Source organism: Phoxinus phoxinus, assembly GCF_949152265.1.
Source record: "Phoxinus phoxinus genome assembly, chromosome: 24".
Lineage (NCBI taxonomy): Eukaryota > Metazoa > Chordata > Actinopteri > Cypriniformes > Leuciscidae > Phoxinus > Phoxinus phoxinus.
Window position 1 is genome coordinate 10,002,871 of NC_136899.1, and position 21,342 is coordinate 10,024,212.

The 21,342-nt window shown below is 43.2% G+C and overlaps 1 protein-coding gene across 1 annotated transcript in view; it reads left to right on the forward strand.

Moving 5' to 3' along the window:
* The window catches only part of zfhx4 (zinc finger homeobox 4), a 75,876-nt gene that overhangs the window by 16,037 nt on the left and 38,497 nt on the right, over window positions 1-21,342 (forward strand). The window contains exons 2-3 of the mRNA XM_079602500.1: window positions 256-2,843; window positions 3,939-4,441. Of these exons, the coding sequence (XP_079458626.1) occupies window positions 302-2,843; window positions 3,939-4,441 (3,045 nt within the window). The 5' untranslated portion in view covers window positions 256-301. The remainder of the gene's footprint in view (window positions 1-255; window positions 2,844-3,938; window positions 4,442-21,342) is intronic.

Genomic DNA, 21,342 nt, shown 5'->3' on the forward strand with positions numbered 1-21,342 from the left:
TACTTAAACCTTTTTTTTATAACTATTGAAATCTCTTGATAACTTTTGCTGCTAAGTGTGTGTCTGTGCATTAAAAAAATTATACAGCTTTTTTTCTAGATAGATCTCTGCTCTTTTTTGAGCTAATTCATGAGTAATTGCAGAGCAGGAATGTTCTCTGTATTATCAAGGACAGCACATGCTGAAGCTCAGGTACGCCATCATTATACACGTTCTAATATGCCTTTGCTCTCTTTTGTTTTTTTATTTATACAGGTCCCTGACAGGCTGGATGAAATGAGATCCCCATGTAGCGATTACCATGGAAACTTGTGACTCCCCTTCTCTCTCAAGGCAGGAAAATGGGCAGCAGATATCAAAGCTACGTGAGACGACACATCTTGATAATGAGGTGCCAGAGAAAGTCCCTGGGATGGAGCCTGACAAGGAAAACAGCCCTGCGGATGACAACCTGAGGAAGGAGGAGAGCCGTCGAGAGACTGCATCAGGATTGAACGTGGAGAATGCGATAGGCGTGGCCACTAAAGAGATCCCCTGCAACGAATGTGCCACTTCCTTTTCTAGTTTACAAAAATACATGGAGCACCACTGCCCGAACGCTCGCCTTCCCCTTCTGAAGGACGAGAACGAGAGCGAGGTCAGCGACCTTGAGGACAGCGATGTAGAGAACCTGACAGGAGAGATAGTTTACCAGCCAGATGGCTCAGCTTTTATTCTTGAGGACTCCAAAGAAGGTGGCCAGGATGCCCAGTCAGGGGTCAAAAGCCTCTTCTCCCCAGCACTGTTTTCAAACTCCCAAACTGCTGCTGGGGACAAGACTGAGCAGTCGGCCACAGCCCCCATGTCCTTTTATCCACAAGTGATCAATACCTTTCACATCGCTTCATCCCTCGGGAAACCATTTATGGCCGATCAGGCTTTCCCAAATACCTCAGCATTAGCAGGAGATGGTCCTGTGTTGCACAGTTTCCGTGTCTACGATCTCCGACACAAGAGTGATAAAGACTATCTTACCATTGATGGTGCAGCCAAAAACTCCTGTGTGTCCAAAGATGTTCCAAACAATGTGGACTTGTCTAAATTTGATGGTTGCATTAGTGATGGGAAAAGGAAACCTATTCTGATGTGTTTCTTGTGCAAGTTGTCTTTTGGTTATAGTAGGTCATTTGTAACCCATGCTGTGCATGATCATCGGATGACCCTCAATGAGCAGGAGCAGAAGCTCCTTAGTAATAAATATGTCTCTGCCATCATACAGGGCATTGGTAAAGACAAAGAACCTCTTATAAGCTTTCTGGAACCAAAAAAAAACAATTCTGTGTTACCACATTTTTCTACCGCAAACTTCATGGGCCCTGATCCAGGCATTCACAGCCTGTGGAACACCTTTCACATGGATAATGGTGATTCCCTGCAGGCTGGTTTCGCCTTCCTGAAAGGAAGTGCCAGTTTGGCATCTTCTGCAGACCAGTCGCCCAGGAGTGCCCAGATGCCAAAGGCTGAACTGAACCTCGGGGTTGCGGCCACCTCGCCGCTCAAGTCCCCCGTCTGCTCCGCGTTTCTCCAGCGCTCGTCACCAGGGGCTGGGTGCAGGGATCAGGAGAGCAACTGTGAACGGCAGAAGGACGTTAGCACTTTGCATGCGAATGGTGAGATCCCCATCAAATGCGAGCCCAGAGATGTGGCTGATGCTGAGGAGGACGAAGACATGTATTCGAACGAGCTCGACGATGATGGTGTTTGTGAACTTGGAGATAGTACCAGTAGCAAAGATTTCCCTCTCTTAAACCAAAGCATTTCTCCTTTTTCGTCCAGTGTGCTAAAATTTAGTGAAAGGGGTACTACTTCCTCTGTGAATTTTGCCAATGACCTAGAGAAGACAAAGCAAGCTGCTGCCAGCTTGGACTACAGCAATGACTCTACGAGTGGAGGCTGCGACTCCAACAGCGGCAGGGATGGCAGTCCACCATCTCTTCCTCTTGACCTGATGCGACGAGATGACGAGAGCCCAGGCCCACTGCACCAGCATGCTGCCACGCCCAGCACCCCTGGCACCCCTGGCCCAGGAGAGGGCTCTCCTGGAAGTGGAATTGAATGCCCCAAGTGCGACACTGTCTTAGGTTCGTCCCGTTCACTTGGTGGTCACATGACTATGATGCACTCACGGAACTCCTGCAAGACGCTGAAATGCCCCAAATGCAATTGGCACTACAAATACCAGCAGACCCTGGATGCTCACATGAAGGAGAAACACCCAGAGTCTGGAGGCTCTTGTGCCTATTGCCGCACGGGCCAGCCTCATCCTCGACTAGCCCGGGGCGAGAGCTATACCTGTGGCTACAAACCTTTCCGCTGCGAGGTGTGCAACTACTCCACAACCACCAAAGGCAACCTTAGCATACACATGCAGTCAGACAAGCACCTCAACAATGTGCAGACGCTGCAGAACGGAGGAACGGAAGCCATCTACAACCACCCTGCTCCTGTGTCAAACGCCAGCTTGAGCGGATGTGGCACACCCTCGCCCTCCAAGCCCAAACAGAAGCCCACGTGGCGATGTGAGGTCTGCGACTATGAGACCAACGTGGCTCGCAACTTGCGCATTCATATGACTAGTGAGAAACACATGCACAACATGATGCTTCTTCAGCAGAACATGAAGCAGATCCAGCACAACCTCCATCTAGGGTTGGCGCCAGCTGAGGCGGAGCTCTACCAGTACTACCTGGCCCAGAACATCGGCCTCACCGGGATGAAACTGGATAACCCTTCAGACCCACAGATGATGATCAACCCCTTCCAGCTTGACCCTAACACTGCCGCAGCTCTGGCTCCTGGTCACGGTAAGTAGTTTTCCCTTGGATATGCTTGTCACTCACTTTCTTTTGTTCTCTCTTTCCTTCACTGACTCTGGTCTTATTACTCCTGTCATTATTGTATCCTGCTCTCAGTCTGTTCTGTGATTTGAGCTGCCATGTGAGAATCTGCTTCTTTATTTTTTTTTAAGCTTAGTCCTTTGCTCCACCCAGAAAAACCTCATCTTAACACGGACTGTAGGGAACAGATTGCACACAACACAAGCACTAGCAGTTTTTGTTCTTTCACTTTGTCGATGAAGACCAAACACAGCATTTCTGAATCTGTTTCTGTAAGCCTCTGTATTCATCTCATGGATCTTTACCTCCATGCTTAGTATAGACTGACACACATACACTAGCCTGTCAAGAAATATTGTTTCCACAGAGTACTTTTATCTAGCAACTCAGAAACTCTTTGTCTGACAAAATGCTATATTTGTACCTTGTCTTGATCTTGTGTAATTATTAAATTCAAAGCTTTTTTTTCCACGGGGTTGAGGGTAAGGAAAATGATCCAGTTTGCAGAGATCAAAGACTAAATTACAATTAGATGTAAGCTGATCTGTTTTTTATTATTTTAATTTTTAGGACTACCATTGAAGCTGGCTCATTTTATATTGATCAGTTTCATGTCTTTAAAGAGAGAGAGAGAGAGAAACGTGCCTGAGTACAAACTCAGGAATGCCTGGTAGGAGTAATTAAAGCTATCTGATGAGGGAGTTTAGAACTTGAAAGGGATGATTGTAATTGATCCTGATTCAATCCTATTATAGCTTTTTATAGTTAAGGCTTTATAAAAGCCATACTCCTTACTGGGGCTTTATTTTATCCAATCCCTTTGTATGGGTGCCCTACACCAGTCTCTCAGCTCTTTTTTAAATTTCATTTAATAAAAAAAAAACTTTTCTCTTTTTCTCCTCCCTGTGACTGTTCCCCACCTCTTCTCTCTCTCTCTCTCTCTCTCTCTCTCTCTCCTCTCTCTCTCTCTCTCTCTCTCTCTCTCTCTCTCTCTCTCTCTCTCTCTCTCTCTCTCTCTCTCCCTCCCTCCCTCCCTCTCTCTCTCTCTCCCTCTCCCCGCAGTAAATAATGAGCTGCCTGCAGAGCTGCGTCTTGTGAGTGGTCAGCTAATGGGTGATGACCTGTCCGTCCTCTCTGCTGGGGAGCTGTCACCTTGCATCAACGACCCGCTGCTGAAACTCTTCCAGTGCGCGGTGTGCAACAAATTCAGCTCTGACAGCCTGGAGGCCCTCAGCGGGCACGTGGCGGCAGAGAGATCGCTTCCGGAAGAGGAGTGGAGAGCCGTGATGGGAGACGTCTACCAGTGCAAGCTGTGCAACTACAACACGCAGCTCAAGGCCAATTTCCAGCTACACTGCAAGACCGACAAGCACATGCAGAAGTATCAGCTGGTGGCCCACATCAAGGAAGGTGGCAAAGCCAACCAGTGGCGTCTCAAGTGCATTGCCATCGGCAACCCCGTGCACCTGAAGTGCAATGCCTGTGACTACTACAGCAACAGTGTGGAGAAGCTGAGACTGCATGCAACCAACCAGAGACACGAAGCGGCGCTGAAGGTCTACAAGGTCAGTTATGTTTACTTTGTGTTGAACTGTGTCATGACCCACTGTCCTAGTTCTGTATGTTCTCTGTGTCACATAGGTTAATATTTACTTTGTTTTATTTAACTTGTATTGCATTATATGTATTTTGTCACTGCACTTGACGGTGGACAGTTAATTCAGTGGTCATGGTCAAAAGAACACAAAAGGTGAACAGTTGTTTTTTAGCACCTTGTTTTTTTATGATGTCAAATGTCATTAGTCTGTAAATTTGATTTGGCCTTCCATGCTCACCCTTTTCCCCGTTTCCTCTGCTCTCTTTCCTGTAAAGACAGGAATATGCCAGTCAGCCTGTTTACATGATGCATTTCAGAAATCAAACCTAATTGAATTTATGCCAGAAATATCAATATGTTAACAGTTGGCCAATGTTATAGCACTTCACTGAATTTTCACCTCTGTAGAAAGCTGCGCCATCAGCCAGCGTATAACAGCGTCATATGAACAGCTGACGAATTTTGAACGTGTGGCCGTGTTTTTGTCCACATGCATGCATAAGAAAGGGAGATCTATTTTTTAGATCTTCCTGCTTTATACCAGTTATTTGACATACAAATCACGTTTTAATGTACCTTCTTTTTTTGATTTGCGGGTCATAATTTACTGCTTTGCGCCAGGCCTAAGGCAGATAACTGATCCACAGCGGTGGGGGTTGAACAGAGGCCACTGCAGCCTCATCCTGTTCTTAAGTGCATTTGGGTGTTGACTTACTGGACTTGTGTGATTGCCTGAAACAATAATACTAACATCCTGAAATCATAGACCAGCATCACATCCCAGACACATTAGTGGACTCCTCTGGATAAACTGTATTAACTTAATGAGGATCTATTGACCAGCATTAGTCACTTTTGACTTGTGTGCTCGTAAGCCGTACTGGGCTGTATATTTAGAAAAGTGAATTTAGCAGCTGACAATGGCTAGACTACATAAGAAATTGGCAGCCTTGTGATGATAGCAATGATGCGAACAATTAATTTCTTTGACCCAATTACGCATATGGTCATCCAAAAAGGGCTTTTTAAGAGGAAGGTACAACTACTGTCACTTTCACACCGAGACACTCCTAAATAAGATTTAAGTCAGAACCAAATGCTCAAAAGGCCTTCTAATAATTACAAATGGTCTGTTTAAATTATTATTATTATTATTTTTTTTTTATTTTTTTTTACAGAAATGAGACTGAGCTGCTTCATGTTATTAATGTATTCAGACAGTGTTAGAAATACAGAGCAAGTAACTAAACAACAAAGGGCAAATCCTCCAATGGGTGAAGTCAGCATGAGGCAAATAAAGGGCTGAAAGAATCGCATGTGGTATTTGGAGGCCTGGCATTAAAGACACAGTCCATGGGAATGTTTTGAAATCCTCAGCAGTTTAGAAAGGGGTGGGGGGTCAGGGGGCTTGGCTAATTCTCTAAGCAAATAAAAAGGCTCCATGGCAACAGAGAGCATTTGGGATCACATCGAAAGACAAATAGATTGGAGATTAGAAGAAGAGAAAGGCATAGCTTAGCTATGATCTTAGTAAGTCTCGCAGTAGATTTGTTTCTTCACGTGCACGTGTAGTTGGGTCACTGCCTGATTATTGACATGATTGTTTGCTTTCATTCTGAAATGTCTACTTAGAGTTTACCTGTTTGTTTTTTTAGGCACTAACCCTTAAACTTTATTTTCTAGAACAGCACAGGGCTATGCAGAATATGTAGAATTAAAATGGTCCCTATATTTTGGGTTTAATCCTAAACCAGCAGTTGTTTTTTTCCTTTTGAAGCTTGGAAATGAGTGATCTAGTCAAACAGAGAGACATTTAATCTAATGTAATCTGTAGTTCGTATAGTTTTTATTAAAAGTTAAAGTACTTGCTGAGGTTAAAAATACATTAACACTCAAATGGTTTTCTACTCGTTTGAGTTTTATTGGCTCACATTTGAAGAAATATTAGAACAGGTGATGGGGGCTGAATTTTGATGGAGAGAGAAGGGTGTCCATTTGACACAGAGGGGGTGAGGGGGTTCGCTCTGGCTCTCTCATCTCCTCGCGCCCCCACCTTTACCCAGAGAGAGGGAAATCTGTTCTACAGATGCGGCTTCTAATGCTTTTGGCAGAAACCGGACCGTTTCGCTCTTGTATATTTGGTAGTAAATGTTGGGAAAAAAGAAAAAGAGGTTTCTTTATTTGACTAGAAAAACACCTCGTCTTTTATGTTCAAAGGTGAAAGGGTAGCGCACTAAAGAACAAAGTATTGATGACCTTTCCATATGAGCCCTGGAACATAAAGTATCATTATGGCCCAAAATGATTGAGGATACAAACAAAAAGTATATTCAGTATTTTTATTGCAGCTTAGTACCTACAATTTTTTATTTTTTTGGTAGAAGAGTTTTCCAGGCATTAAAAAAAAGACCTAAATTACATTAGCAGTGCAATGTTTCCTTTTTCTGAAAGACTACGGCTTCTCATAGGTGGTTTTAAAGCTCCCCAGCCCACACCTAAAACAGCCTTGGATTTTTTTTCACTATTATGAAGTAATTCGGCTATTAAAATAAATACAATACATATTCTTGACCTGTTAGTGTTTTGCTTTAGCCTACAGTAATGATATATTATCGTTATACAATTTTCGTTAATAAGCACTCAAATAAACGCAGATGTAGTCGAGTGTAAATCTGTCAAGGCCATTCAAAGGCGGTGTAACGCTTGATTAAGAAACGGTGAGAAATGTGTGTTGCTCCAAAGAGCCGATTTGCGCTGGGCACTTGGGTCATTTGAAGCTAAGAATGTTCATGGTCAGTATGTTGGAAGCGGGGGGTGAGGAAAGGCATATACGACCCACACCTGTTCACCAGGTGGTCCTCGCTGTGCTCTTCTCTTCTATCTCCCACTCTGACTCTCATTTTTCCTCCCCCTCTGTTTGTCTATTCCCTTCTCTCTCTGTACTTCTCCCCTCTGGAGGCTTGTGTGCAGCACATAAGGATGTCCAGCGTGTATCCCCTAGTTGTGCGTCAGGGGCTATGAACTGCTTAATTACAGCAGCCACCCCCCTCCCAGAGCATCCGTCATCAGTCAAGCAGAATTTTCTGTCTGTCTGGAGTGCAAGGCACCATTTCCATATTTGTATTTTCCTCCTCTTTTTTTCCTTGTCTCCTTTCTCCCCGTTTTGAGCCACAGGGGCCATAGCACACATAATGCGCCTCTTTCTGGCGGAGGCAGGCGGGGAGATGGAGCTGCAGCGACTGGCTTTCTGTGGCCTTGTCCCCAGGGAGAAGCAGATAGCCCATCTCATTATCCATGATACGGATGGCAACACCATTGGTCGGGGCAGGGAAATGAGAGGGGAAATTAAAAGAGGGGAGCAGAGAAAAAAGGGAGGAGGAGAGAATGCGAGAGTTAGGAGACTGGAATTTCAGATTTATCAAAAGACTTTTCCCAACCCTTTTTTATGTTTTTTCCCCTTTTACTCTCACCCAGAAGGTCAGTATTTCCTCCTCATTTTCCCCTTTATTTTTCTCTCATTTTTTTGCTCTATCTTTCTATACCAAGATGGCTGCCGGTTGATGGGCACATTATATTACAGCACATTCATTACTGAAGGTCAGCCTCACTCCTTCTCATTTGAAAATCAAATGCCCCATATATATGCAGCTCAAATTATTGTCTGTCATTTCCCCCGATCTGATGGTAAAATGGACAGGAGATTGAGTTGAGGGTATTTGCATAAAAAGCCATTGTGCTATAGAAGAACGAGGAGGATCTATTTTGCATGAGCCTTCACATAGCATCATCATCATTGTTGTTGTCCCTTGAAAATAAATATTGTATTTTATTTTGGGGCTTTTTCCCACAGTTTTTTAATAAATACAGGCCGGATTCTAACCAGCATCTCCAACGTGTGCACCAAGAAATGTAATTGTGACAATTATTCATTCTCGTGTCATTTCAAACCTGTATGACTTTCTTCTGCAGAACATAGAAAATATTTTTGAATAATGTATTAACTGTTTTTGTCCATATAATGAAAGTAAATAGCATTGAACCCCAATGACTTGAAAACAACATCCTTCAAAATATATTCTTTTGTGTTCCGTATAAAGTTTGGGTGAACTATTGCTTATAACCACCCTGAAGTGCATCAAAATATGTTGTTTTTGATAGATTTGGTTGGTTTAACCGTGCATGTTGCATTTATTCTCATGCTATCTGCAAAATTAGACACTACCTCATAGAAAGCATCCAAACCTGGGAGGAGATGAGAGAGAATGGCCAAAAAAGAAAAGCGGATATGGCCCAGTCTCAGCTGTTTGTCAATAAGAGCTGGTCCCCACAGTGGCAGAGGACTTTTTGAACAGGTCCAAACGACCTTATGCAAGCCTGCACTTTACTTTCCGAATGCAAACAAAACCACAGGCTCACAAACGCGTCCGTTTATCCACTTACTCTCTGTAGGCATAAAAGTATGTCAGCACTCTCTCTCTGCCTCCCGCTCTGACCCAACAGCGAGGCCAGATTATTCAGACGCTCTCGTCTTTCACCTGCACGCGGATTACAATGGGAATCTTTCAGGGGAGGGCGCGAGGGGGAGGGGGTATAATTAAAGCATACAGACAGACGAGTGTGGGTGCAAACACAAAGCCCAGGCTTCAGCTAGGCCCTGCTGTCATTAATCCTCATAGATATTAATAGGTATTTCTCCCATCATGCCCTCCCCACTCATAAGCAGATGGTCATCTCCACACCGGCCCCACAGGACTAACGTTTGCTGACGGACAACTTAAAGCATTGTGATAAAGTGTGGCGCCCCAGACACCCCTCTCTGTTTGGTTCTTTCCTGTTTTGCTGTTTTCTTTTCTTTCTATCTTGTGAGATGGGTGGGGGGCCGCCATATGAGGATGCTCTGATATTAATAACCAGATGTGATCTTCCTGTTGGCCCTGGGTCAGAGAGGCCGGCCAGGTCAGCCCATTTGTCTCTGTGCAGGCACTGTGAAGGCTATTGAGTCTGACAGGTATGGGAACCATAGCAGGGGAAATAAGACTTACCGAGCCCTGAAGGGGAGCGTGGCACTCCCAGGAACAAAGAGTGGCAGGAGTTTGTCATTTTTACCCCTTTCTTTTCCTCATTCTTTTCTCTTTTTTTTCTTCCTCTCTTTTTCACTCCCCTCTCCACCCCTCCATTTCTCATGGGATTTGGGCCCAGCTTAACAAAGGATGACTCACAGTTCTCTGATAAGGCCAGCCGTGGAAGGACTTGAATTGCAATAATATGATATTCTTGGTGAAATAGCTGGCTGAAGGTAATTAGCTTTGTTTTAACTCTCCAGACACAGACGGAGAGCAAACATATGACTTTGTCTGGAAAGCATTATTGAACAATAAATGTATGCCTGAACGTCACACGTTCCCCTGAGGTCTCCCCTGTAACTCAGCTGAGATTTTTCTTTCAGTGTTAACCTTTATTCTCCCAGTTATTTTAAGTAGCTACACGCAAGACTGCATGTTTAAAAAAAGAAGAGTCATCCCAAAGATTATTAGGTCGGTCCACAATTAACGGCAAAGAGAGAGAGTTTGCAGAAAAGATTGGAATTAAGATCAATATTGACGTGTGTCGTTTAATAAGAGCCGGGCCCAGAACGGATGCCCGAGTGAAGACAGAGCAGCAGTCATGGGTGGCAGTTTTTGCTCACATTAACAGACCTGAATGCAAGAAAGCATTCCTCAAGTAATTGATTTTAAACATTAGGTGCTCACTGAATAGATAAGTAGAGTGTGATATTCGATTACAGAGCAAAGAACTCATTTAACCTCCTGTTCTTTCCTGGCCAGGATTTCCAACACAATACGATTTACCTCCCCTTAGGTTCAGCAGGATTAGACTGCTACTAGTAATCCTTAATGCTTTGAAATAGATCTGATAGAAGTCCCCCTCACTTGTTTGGGATTACACCCATGATTTTTTCCACATTTAGTTAAATTAACCCGTTGAATTATAATTTTTATAATTGTTAAAAGCATTTCCGTGAGATCCAGATGGCCCTTTTGTTTGATGCAGTGAACTATAATTACAATTTTACCAACATTCGAATGCTCACCTTAGTCTCCCCTTGATATCATGCTTTACTGAATGCCACCAAGCCTAATGGTTCACCCAAAGGTGCAGTGTATTTGAAAATAAGGCTGCCTAGTTTTTGTGATTCTCCGGAGAACAAAGGCAAACATTTCAGTAATCTTCAAAGTGGCCAGTGGTATGTCGAGTGGACCGTGGAATGCAAGCTATGGCTATGGCTTTTCAGCGAAAAAACAATGGCTTTCCTTTTATGGGTTGTAACTGCATAAACTGTGGTTGAGACATTAGCTCTATCAGTTGTATCGACTTACAATACCGCAGTTTGAATTGATGTGTTTATATGCATTAGAAGGACTAGAACATTTATATTTGTCTGTATGTATTTAACATTCTTAATATATCCCTGCCGGCTCTTGATGTGTGGGTTAGTGGGTGGGTAAGGTGTTATTTACTTAGACTCTTTTGATACAGCACAGGTTAAAAGCGTTCGCCCCTACAGGCTCGACTCCTGAAGATCTTCGTAGGCAATATGCAAAGCGTTCGGCTAAGAAGTGCTCCCATTGAGGAGTGAGAGCAGCAAAGCAAGAGGCAGGGCTCTTTAAACAAGCTCCTCTCCATGATCCCTCTGCTCTCTTCCTCCCTCCCTCTTCCCCTCCCTCTTATAATAGGATGCAAATCAGGGACCCTCCTCTATGTTGTTGTGGAAGGGGAGAAGGCAGATGGAACATGAAAGGGTTTAATGTTTAAAAGTATGAATAGGGAAAACACGCAGCGGTGAGTCGGGGCTCATTCCGCTCTTATCAGATTCACAAGGTGGGAGATTGTCTCATCGTTGCATGGGCTCGTTTTAAAGGAAAGATTTCAGCCCGTATACCATGCATCATAATTAGTCGGAATGCCACAGTCTCGTACTGTACTGGCTGAGGGTCACACGCATGGATCATCCTTTCCTGTGCTTCCCACCTGAGACTATGAGCTCATAACTCTTTGTTTGCATTAATAACATGTGCTGAGATGTGAGATACAAGATCTGCAAAATATTACAACATTTTTATTTATTTTTTTACAAATTTTGCTGCACATTATTTATAATTTTCAAACAACCTTGAAACAGTTTAATACTCAGAATATTTGAATGTAGTTAAAACGTTTTTTTTGTAATAGTATTTTTTGTGTTTGGAGGCAAAGCTTACTATCACTATTAGCTGAGGCACTGGCACAGCTTGACGTAAAACATGACACATTTTTCTTTATTTTCAAATAATTGAATGCTTTTATACATTTGACAGTTCACCAGCATTTACTTTTTATATAAATTAATTTATGCAATGTATAAATATATAAAACCATATAAATTATTTGATTAAAGATTATCCATTAATTATTAAATGTGTGTTCTATAATTATAATTATTATTATTTCTGGTATTATTATTTTTGTTGTTATTAATGGTGCTTGCTTTAGCAAGGCATCATTATTGTTATCCGTCATACTTATTATTATTCTTTTTATTCCGCCGTTTTTTTGACGCGCTACTCCTCCCGCAGTTTTTGTCACAGACCCATGAATGAGGTGTCAAATCGTGCGGCTTATTCGGGAATGGTGTGCTATGACTTTTATAAGCGATCGGGGGTGCGGTGGTCGCCCCAGGGGCGAAAAAGTCGCCGAAAAATCCCATAGACTTAACATTGCGTCAAACTTTGACGCCTCATAGCTCAGAGCGAGGATTTTGTAGAAATGTGAAATTTACCACTTTTGGAGAGGTTGGCAGGCTCTGTAAGAATATACCTCACAATGGGGTAAAAGTTGCACCCCTGGGGGGCAGGAGCGCCCGAAAGTTTCCCATTGACTTAACATGGTGTAGGACGGCCCATGAAATGGAGAGAGAGAGAGAGTAAGCGATTTTGTATTGAACATAACTCTGGATCACAGTGTCATAGAGACAAGGGGGCGGGCTCATTTTACTCAGACGACCAATAAGTCTCTCAGGATCATTGTGAAGCTATCAGGCCACGCCCCTAGCAACCATTAAGAGCCCCTTAGCAACAAGTTCCATAGACTTCCATTGAAAGAGATCAAAGGGATATCTTTGGATAGAAGAGTCATAGAAACATGAGGGTGGTCTCGTTTGACTCAGGGCAGCAAACAGCCAATCCTGAATAACCTCAACACTTCCTTAGCCCCTCCCTAGCAACCATTGTTGAGCAGCTTAGCAACCAAAATTCACAGACTCATAGCTCAGAGCAAGGATGTCACAGAAACGTGTAATTTGGCACATTTAAAGAGACTGGCAGGCTCTGTAAGAACATACCACACAATGGGGTAAAAGTTGCACCCCTGGGGGGCAGGAGGGGCCCAAAGTTGCCCCAATGAAGTACTATGGTGTAGGACAGCCCATGAAATGGGCTGTCCTACATCATAGTAAGCGATATTCTATTGAACATAACTCTGGATCACATTTGAAGAGGCTGGTAGGCTCTGTAACAACATACCACACAATGGAGTAAAAGTTGCACCCCTGGGGGGCAGGACAGGCCCAAAGTAGCCCCATTCACTTACTATGGTGTAGGACAGCCCATGAAATGGGCTGTCCTACACCATAGAAACCGCATTTGTATTGAACATAACTCTGGATCACAGTGTCATAGAGACAAGGGGGCGGGCTCATTTTACTCAGAAGACCAATCAGCATCTCAGGATCATTGTGAAGCTATCAAGCCACGCCCTAGCAACCATTGTCGAGCAGCTTAGCAACCAAAATTCACAGACTCATAGCTCAGAGCAAGGATGTCGCAGAAACGTGTAATTTGGCACATTTAAAGAGACTGGCAGGCTCTGTAAGAACATACCACACAATGGGGTAAAAGTTGCACCCCTGGGGGGCAGGAGGGGCCCAAAGTTGCCCCAATGAAGTACTATGGTGTAGGACAGCCCATGAAATGGGCTGTCCTACACCATAGTAAGCGATATTCTATTGAACATAACTCTGGATCACATTTGAAGAGGCTGGTAGGCTCTGTAACAACATACTACACAATGGGGTAAAAGTTGCACCCCTGGGGGGCAGGACCGGCCCAAAGTTGGCCCATTGACTCACTATGGTGTAGGACAGCCCATGAATGAATCATGGGCTGTCCTACACTATAGAAACCGCATTTGTATTGAACATAACTCTGGATCACAGTGTCATAGAGACAAGGGGGCGGGCTCATTTTACTCAGACGACCAATCAGTCTCTCAGGATCATTGTGAAGCTTTCAAGCCACGCCCTAGCAACCATTTAGAGCTCCTTAGCAACAAGCTCCATAGATTTCCATTGAAAGACATCAAAGGGATATCTCAGGATATAAGTGTCATAGAAACATGAGGGTGGGCTCGTTTGACTCAGGGCAGCAAACAGCCAATCCCCAATCACCTCAACACATCCTAGCCCCTCCCTAGCAACCATTGTCGAGCACCTTAGCAACCAAAATCCAAAGAGGGATATCTTCCATTCTGAATGTCACAGAGGCGTGGGAGTTGGTTTATATCATTCATACTGACAAGCAGCTTTTGGAGTTTCATGATTGGCAGCTGCCAAGCCACTCCCTAGCAACAAAAGAGAGTACCCTAGCAACCATTTTGCAAGACCTATATCTCTGCATCAAAACATCGTATAGAGATGGGGGTTGGTTTATACATTCACACTGACTTTGGAGCTTCATGATTGGCAAATGCCAAGACACTCCCTAGCAACCAAACAGATTACCCTAGCAACCGTTTTGCAAGGCGTATATCTCTGCATCAGAACATCGTATAGAGATGGGGGTTGGCTCTTTTGACTCATGCTAGCAAACAGGACTTGCTACATGCTACATGCTACACATGCTAGCAGTGAACAGCTAAATGCTAATATTGATTAGCTAAGTGCTAAATCATGCCAAGAAAATGCTACAAACTCCATAGTAACCATCTGTGACAACTACCAACCACCTAGTAACACCATAGCAACTACCCAGAATACCCTTGCAACTGCCTAGCAACCACCCAGAACAACCTAGCAACCGCCTAGCAACCGCCTAGCAACCATCCAGAACACCCTAGCAACCGCCTAGCAACCGCCCAGAACACCCTAGCAACTGCCTAGCAACCACCTAGAACACCCTAGCAACCACCCAGAACACCCTAGCAACCGCCTAGCAACCACCCAGAACACCCTAGCAACCACCTAGCAACCACCCAGAACACCCTAGCAACCGCCTAGCAACCACCTAGCAACCGCCTAGCAACCACCCAGAACACCCTAGCAACCGCCTAGCAACCACCCAGAACACCCTAGCAACCACCTAGCAACCACCCAGAACACCCTAGCAACCACCCAGAACACCCTAGCAACCGCCTAGCAACCAGCCAGAACACCCTAGCAACTGCCTAGCAACCGCCCAGAACAAACTAGCAACCACCTAGCAACCACCTAGAACACCCTAGCAACCACCCAATACACCCTAGCAACCACCTAGCAACCACGCAGAACACCTTAGCATCTTCATAGCAAACTCCAAGAACACCCTAGCAACCGGGTCGTGTTTTTTGCCACTGCAAGCACCATTCACATTTTCTTCTGGAAATGTACGTTCTAGTTATTATTATTATTATTATTATTGTCTCAAACATCTTGAGAACCTGATTTTAGACTTGCTACTATGCTCAATTGCAGAAAACCAAATTTTTGTGATAGTTTAGATGAAGACGATGGTGGAGCCTCTGGTCTTTTTCACCTTCTGATGGAGACAGGCAAAGCTTTTAAGGGTAATGGTAAGGTCAGTGGATTTAATGGGAGAGAAGTGTCCAGGCGACAGATTTTAAATCACCATAATATAAATACACCTCCATTTTCATAGGGAGTTTGCTTTCTTTTAAGGCAATTTGAGGAGTGGACGAACACTCGTGTCTGTCTTAGTGGTGGGAAGGATTAGAGGAGTGAAGATTAAGGACTAGTTCTTAATCTTCCATATCAACTACAGAGGTGAGAGGTGATATGCAAATGGAATTTTCCAATGCTGCTTCTTCATGTTTAAGTCCAGTGATTCTATTATATAGACAAGAGGTTCATTTATCTGGTTACCAATCAGCAACAACAGGATGTCATCACCAGGGTTTCTAGCTTTGTTTCTAAAACTACCTAGACAGCATTTAGGGCATGATAAATGTTTAATCCTGTTTACATAGACAACAAACTGTTAAAAAACATTAAAAATGTTTGTTTTAACATTTAAACATGCCTATTATGCTCCAAAAAATGTTAACATTCAAAGTTCACAAGGTTTCCAAAAATATTGTCTAGGCACCTTTGTGTTTTTCTATCTTTTATGTGATATTTAGATAAGCAAAGATCTTCATTACAGTAGGCTCCTTTAAAATATGACCTTCAACAGAGTCAGAGAGTCCAGTGGGAAGAGCATGTGAATTTGGAATACCATTGCATGAACCCTGTAGTGTCTTAAGTTTTCGTTCATTTCCTTCTGTCATAAGAACATTATTGCAGGCCCAATGATATATGCCAGATCAACAACATTAGCACCACATGGAAATATTTTTCTCCACGTTTCCCTCTTCGTCTGTTTACCGTTCGTCGAGAAACGTATGAAGCCATGGAATGATTGGTTCCCAAAGACTTGTGCACTGTTTGCTTTAATAGTGATTCGACAGGAATTGGCGCTTACAGCGATCAATGAAATATTACGTTGCGGATCAATCCACATATTAAAATGCTGGTAAAACACACACACTCAGACTTCGACATGATTAATGTGAATGTAAATGTACATGAGAGAAAAAGCAATATTTCCAAAGAAACACACAGAAGTTCTTTTAAGACTTTCCGCAAACCGGCTGTCAATTCGTAGATTTATGTGTTTTTGGTGGATTTCTGTTTAGACCATGCTTGGCTGGCCAACATTTACATGAACTGTTCCAAAGTCATAGTGCAGACTGCATTGACATTGAAGGCCTCATTGCGAACGGCAATATCCACAGTACGTTGTAGCTCCACAGAATCAGTGTCCTTGGGAAAATGGGGCGTATGTCACCCCAGACCGGTCCTGCCGGTCTCGGTGCGATTACAGTAAATGAGAGGCTGTGGATGGATGCTGCAGCAGTTGTGGGTTTTAGTCGTTTTGGAGGGACCCCGGGGGTGTGTCCCGCTCTCTTTACTGCGTCTCCACAAGCCACCTCAGACAAGAGTGTGCTGCTGAAAGACACATTGTGCTAATTCACTTATTTAACTTGGCATCCATTTGCAAGTATGATTATTATTATTATATGACCTAAGCAGCAAACCATACAGCCATGCACTGGCAGAATGTCTTAAGCCATAATTACATATGATGAACCAGACGGATTCGGAGGAAAAAAATAAATAGGGGAGGTAATTTGGGGCTCTTTGATGCATTCCTTTGGTTTTGTTGAGGTAGGGGAGAGGGAAAGTTAAAAAAGAGATGTTTTTTTTGCTCGTTTTGTGCCTGTAGCGGAAAAGACGCTGGCCTTGTGCACAATCTCTGAATGGAATGTAGGGGGCATACCTCTCGCACAAGAATTTCGCTCAGGTTGCCAACTCCTGCGGTACCCATGATATAACATTACATTTATGTCTCCAGGCTCAATAGTGGTTACTGGTAACATGTGTTTGGACGGTGTCAGCATTGATGGAATCGTATACCTGGCTGGCCTCCAAGTAAGGCTGGAATGTGTTTAAAATGCTTTGAGGAACAAAACAAGCTTTTGTTTATTTTCTTTTGTTTGGTTCTTGGGGTCCCCAGAGTTAGACCGGAAACCGGTGCCTCTTCGAAAGCGTAAAAGCAAGTATTTAAAAAAAAAAAAGGGTGGGAAGAAACAGAAAAAAAATTGCTGATAGGATTTATTAAAAATGCTCAAGCACATTATTATTGCATGGTTTCTTTTTGTTGGATTTTTTCCCCCACTAATGACCTAAAAAACAAACATTTGAATGCCCTAATTTGTTTTCGTTTAGAAACAACATATTTTTTTAACCCTTCATATTTTTCTTTTCTTGTCTGAAGGAGTCTTGTCACCCTAGCAGAACAGAGTGAATAAACATCCAGTCTCAAACAGCCCTTATCCTTATTCTGAATGCCACTAATGAGTCTGTTTTGTCACTGCAGGCAGTACAAATGAAACCAGTCTCCTACTGCCAACAGCAGACGGGCAGAGGAGAAGGCAACGAGAGGTGTTTTGTAATCATTGAAGTCAGTATAAATAAATAAGTCGCGTCAGGTTAGGGAAAAAACACGCTCCCTGGGAATTGGGGCCTAGGTTGACAGGTGATGGGGAGTCCCTGGTGCTTTGATTTGCATTGTTTTGGCAGCACAGTACGATGGCGTCTTTGCTTTAGAGTCGCCCAACTTATGCCTGATTAGGTCCTGAGAGCCCAGAGAGAGTGAGGGGTGGGTGTTCCTCCTCAGACCCCCTTGCCCACGATCCCGGTCGACTGGATGTGCTCTTTGGCATGCCAAGGGGCACCCAGGGACGACAAGTTAGCTAAAATGATTGGACCCCATGGGGTTTTAGACTCTTGGTTGTTTGCCAAATGCTAATCTAGAACAATTACCCATCAAAGGCAAGAGCGCTCCACTATATTGTCATAGATAGCCTCTTTGCCACCCACAACAACAGCACTTGGAGCAGTTTCAGAGATTTTCTTAGCACTTGACAGAATCACTGCGCAATTTATCCTCCAGCTTTCTCCAAAACCAAGTTGAGGTGAGAGAAACTGGAGTCTTATTCTTCCTATTTATTTATTTTAGTAATAAATAGGCCTTCTTTTCTTTGCTAGCAGCATCCTGACTTTTCGGTGGGCAGAATCTGCTACGGGATGCCACAAACATTTTGAACTTTGCAGGTAGTATATAACTGCTTTGTGAGTCTGGCAGTACTAAAAATGGTAAGCTTAAACCTCATAAATCAGAAACCCCAGGCTCAAGTCTCCGAACAGCTTGCACCAGTGCCACAGGGGTCTATAAAAGAAGGAAGAAAAATACTCGATTTCAATATAGGTCTTGAGCAAACAAAGCAGGAATGCTGATAGTGAATAAATTAATATTTTCTAGATACGCACTCTTTCGGCCTTTAAACGTTAGACATGTCTGCTTGCATTGTTTTTTTACTAGGACCATAAAAATGGATGCACAGCTGCGATTATGATTCAGACTAATTTAAGACTTGTTCACAAACACAACACACATCTATTTCATATTAGTATCAAAATTGTAATGGAGGCTTCTAAAAGGGGCTACAACTCAGGATAAGATGCGCATAAATGCAATATGAGGATATGAATGCGACAATAGCTAGCCAATAGCCCTTGAGCAAATGCTTGTTTATTAGCGATAGTTATTCATCCTAATGAGGTTTAGTCATCATGCAGAGAAAACAAATTATATTGCTGTTTTTCCCAGAAACCATCTTGAATCTAAATGGAATGTCGTGATTTTTTTTTTTCACTAACGGTACGACTACCTAAGATGAATTTATGATGCGAGGGTTCCATAGACATCTGGTTCTGAATTAGGAATGAGATTGATCTCATTTTGTTTTTTGGGAGAATCGAGAAAGATTAAGCACATTCTCCTCTTAATTTACAGACAGAAGAGGCCCGAACCATTACGTGTAGTGGTTATCCTAGAGTGGCAGGACCCTTCCAGAGGTTTATATGCCAGTTCAGCCAGGTTCGAGTCTGTTTACAGGGAGGCAGTTCATACAAGTAGCACCGCATGTCTTCGAAGGGCTTCCCTTTGGAAAGAAACAAAGATAGCTGTAATTAATGACCCTGAATCTGTGCCAAAAAGGCTTTCCTCTGACAACTTCAACTTAATTAAAGCTTAAGACGTTTCAATGGCCACAGAGAGCCCCTCACGGAGCGCGGCCCTGCAGACTCGTGAGAAAATTCTGCCGAGTTTATGAAAGAAAAGATGTGTGTTACTACTGGTGCCATGACTCTAATCCCTGACAGTCCAAGAATCTGTTTTGTCAAAAGGGTTTTCTTTTAGCTGGCTCACACCTGCAGGCACACCGTTACTTCCTTCAGCCTCGGAGAGGGACGGTTTTGTGTTTTAGCGGAAGATCAGATAATTGAGGCCACACTCGGCTTTTTGTTTTTACACATTGTTCATTAGTCTGGGAGTACTGTCGGCACACTTGATATGCTTGGCTTGCCTGGGGAATGGGGAGGGAATAGGGACTGTTTTTTGGATTGAGGGCTTTGTATGTGTGTTAGGTGGAGGGGAAGCCTACTATGGCCTTGCATGGTGCACTACTGCACAATTTTAATGCAAAACTTTTGCCCAAATTAAAGTGCATAATTGTCAGGCAGGGCTGAATGCGGGAGCCCTGCTGTTTGAAACACATTAGAGCTGAATAGAACAATATGCAAAGCTGGACAGTTTGGATTTCGCCTACAAAGCACTGTTTTAAATACTTTCTCTCTCCTTCTGTGTCTAGCCTCCGCTTGGAGTCTCTTGTCAGAATTAACAAGCTTAGGAAGCCCCACCAGCTCAGTGCATGTGTGCGTGCTTGTCCCTAAAAAGACCAATCCAGTTTGGGTTTTGTTAGAGACAGAGGAGGAAGGAGGCTGTTCACCTTTTTCGCACCAGTTGACCCACTTGAAGCCAGAATGGCAAGAGAAATAAAGTGTCTAGGGGCAGTTTAATAGCTGTAAATAGTGCTGGAATTAGCATGAGGAAGTATTCAGGATTTCCTCTTAAGCTTTAGGAAAAGTTTAATACACTTTTGTCTGTGTGTACATTAGAGCCGAGTAATATAGATTAAAAACATTCTATTCTATTCTCTCAATTGATCATCTTGATATTCTTTCATTTTTATTAAATGTCTGTGTGTATACAGTATATATGTATATGTAATATTTATATTTAATAAATAGGAAAAATATAGAGATATAATATTATAATTTTTTCTAAAACATTTTAAAGCATGTAAAATGGCAAGATTCTATAAGGATTTGTGAGTGATGAGGCAAATAAATTGTTGTTTTGAATTGATTTACCATTTAAACTGATTCATTAATGAATTTAACTTAACTTAAAAAAAAAAAAATACAGCTGAAGTTTAAAAAGGTTGAAAAATATTAGAATCAGCCTTCAAAACATCAGCAACATGGTTGCACTAAAACCACTGTGTCACACACACACATACATAGAGAGTGGGGTCTGAGTAACAGGGGTTTTTGTGTCAGCGGAGAAGAGAGAGAGAGAGAAAGAGGCCACGTGGGGGTTTAGCTTCCACTCTCCTCTGCTAATGCGCCACAGGCCTTCATACGCCTCTCTATACACACACAAAGCTGCATGTGAATATTTAGACTACATAAAACCTGAATGTGTGTGTGTGTCAGTTTAAACTGTTTCACAACCCTCCATAGGCCGTTATTAGCGGGATGGAAGCTGAGGTGCCCCTCTCCTACCGAATGATCCTGCAGACCTGTGGTAGTTTTATTGCAAGGCCCTGGTAGATTTGTTTTCTTATCTTTATCACTGCACAGATAGTAAATTACTCCCCCCAGATCCCATCTTCTATCATCCCCTTATCCCTTTCTAAAGTTGCACAGTCCAGACTTAAGTTAAGCTGGACTTTTTGTCGCGGTAAATTACTCGTATGTCCCAGATTACGTGATGCCAGGCGGAGACACGTTGGCTCGTCTCCCCCTCTTCACCTCGCTCGCTCTCCCTCGTCTGTCTTTCCTCATCGGGCAGCCCCTCTAAAGCACTCGGCTTTGACAATCTCTCTTTGTTATCA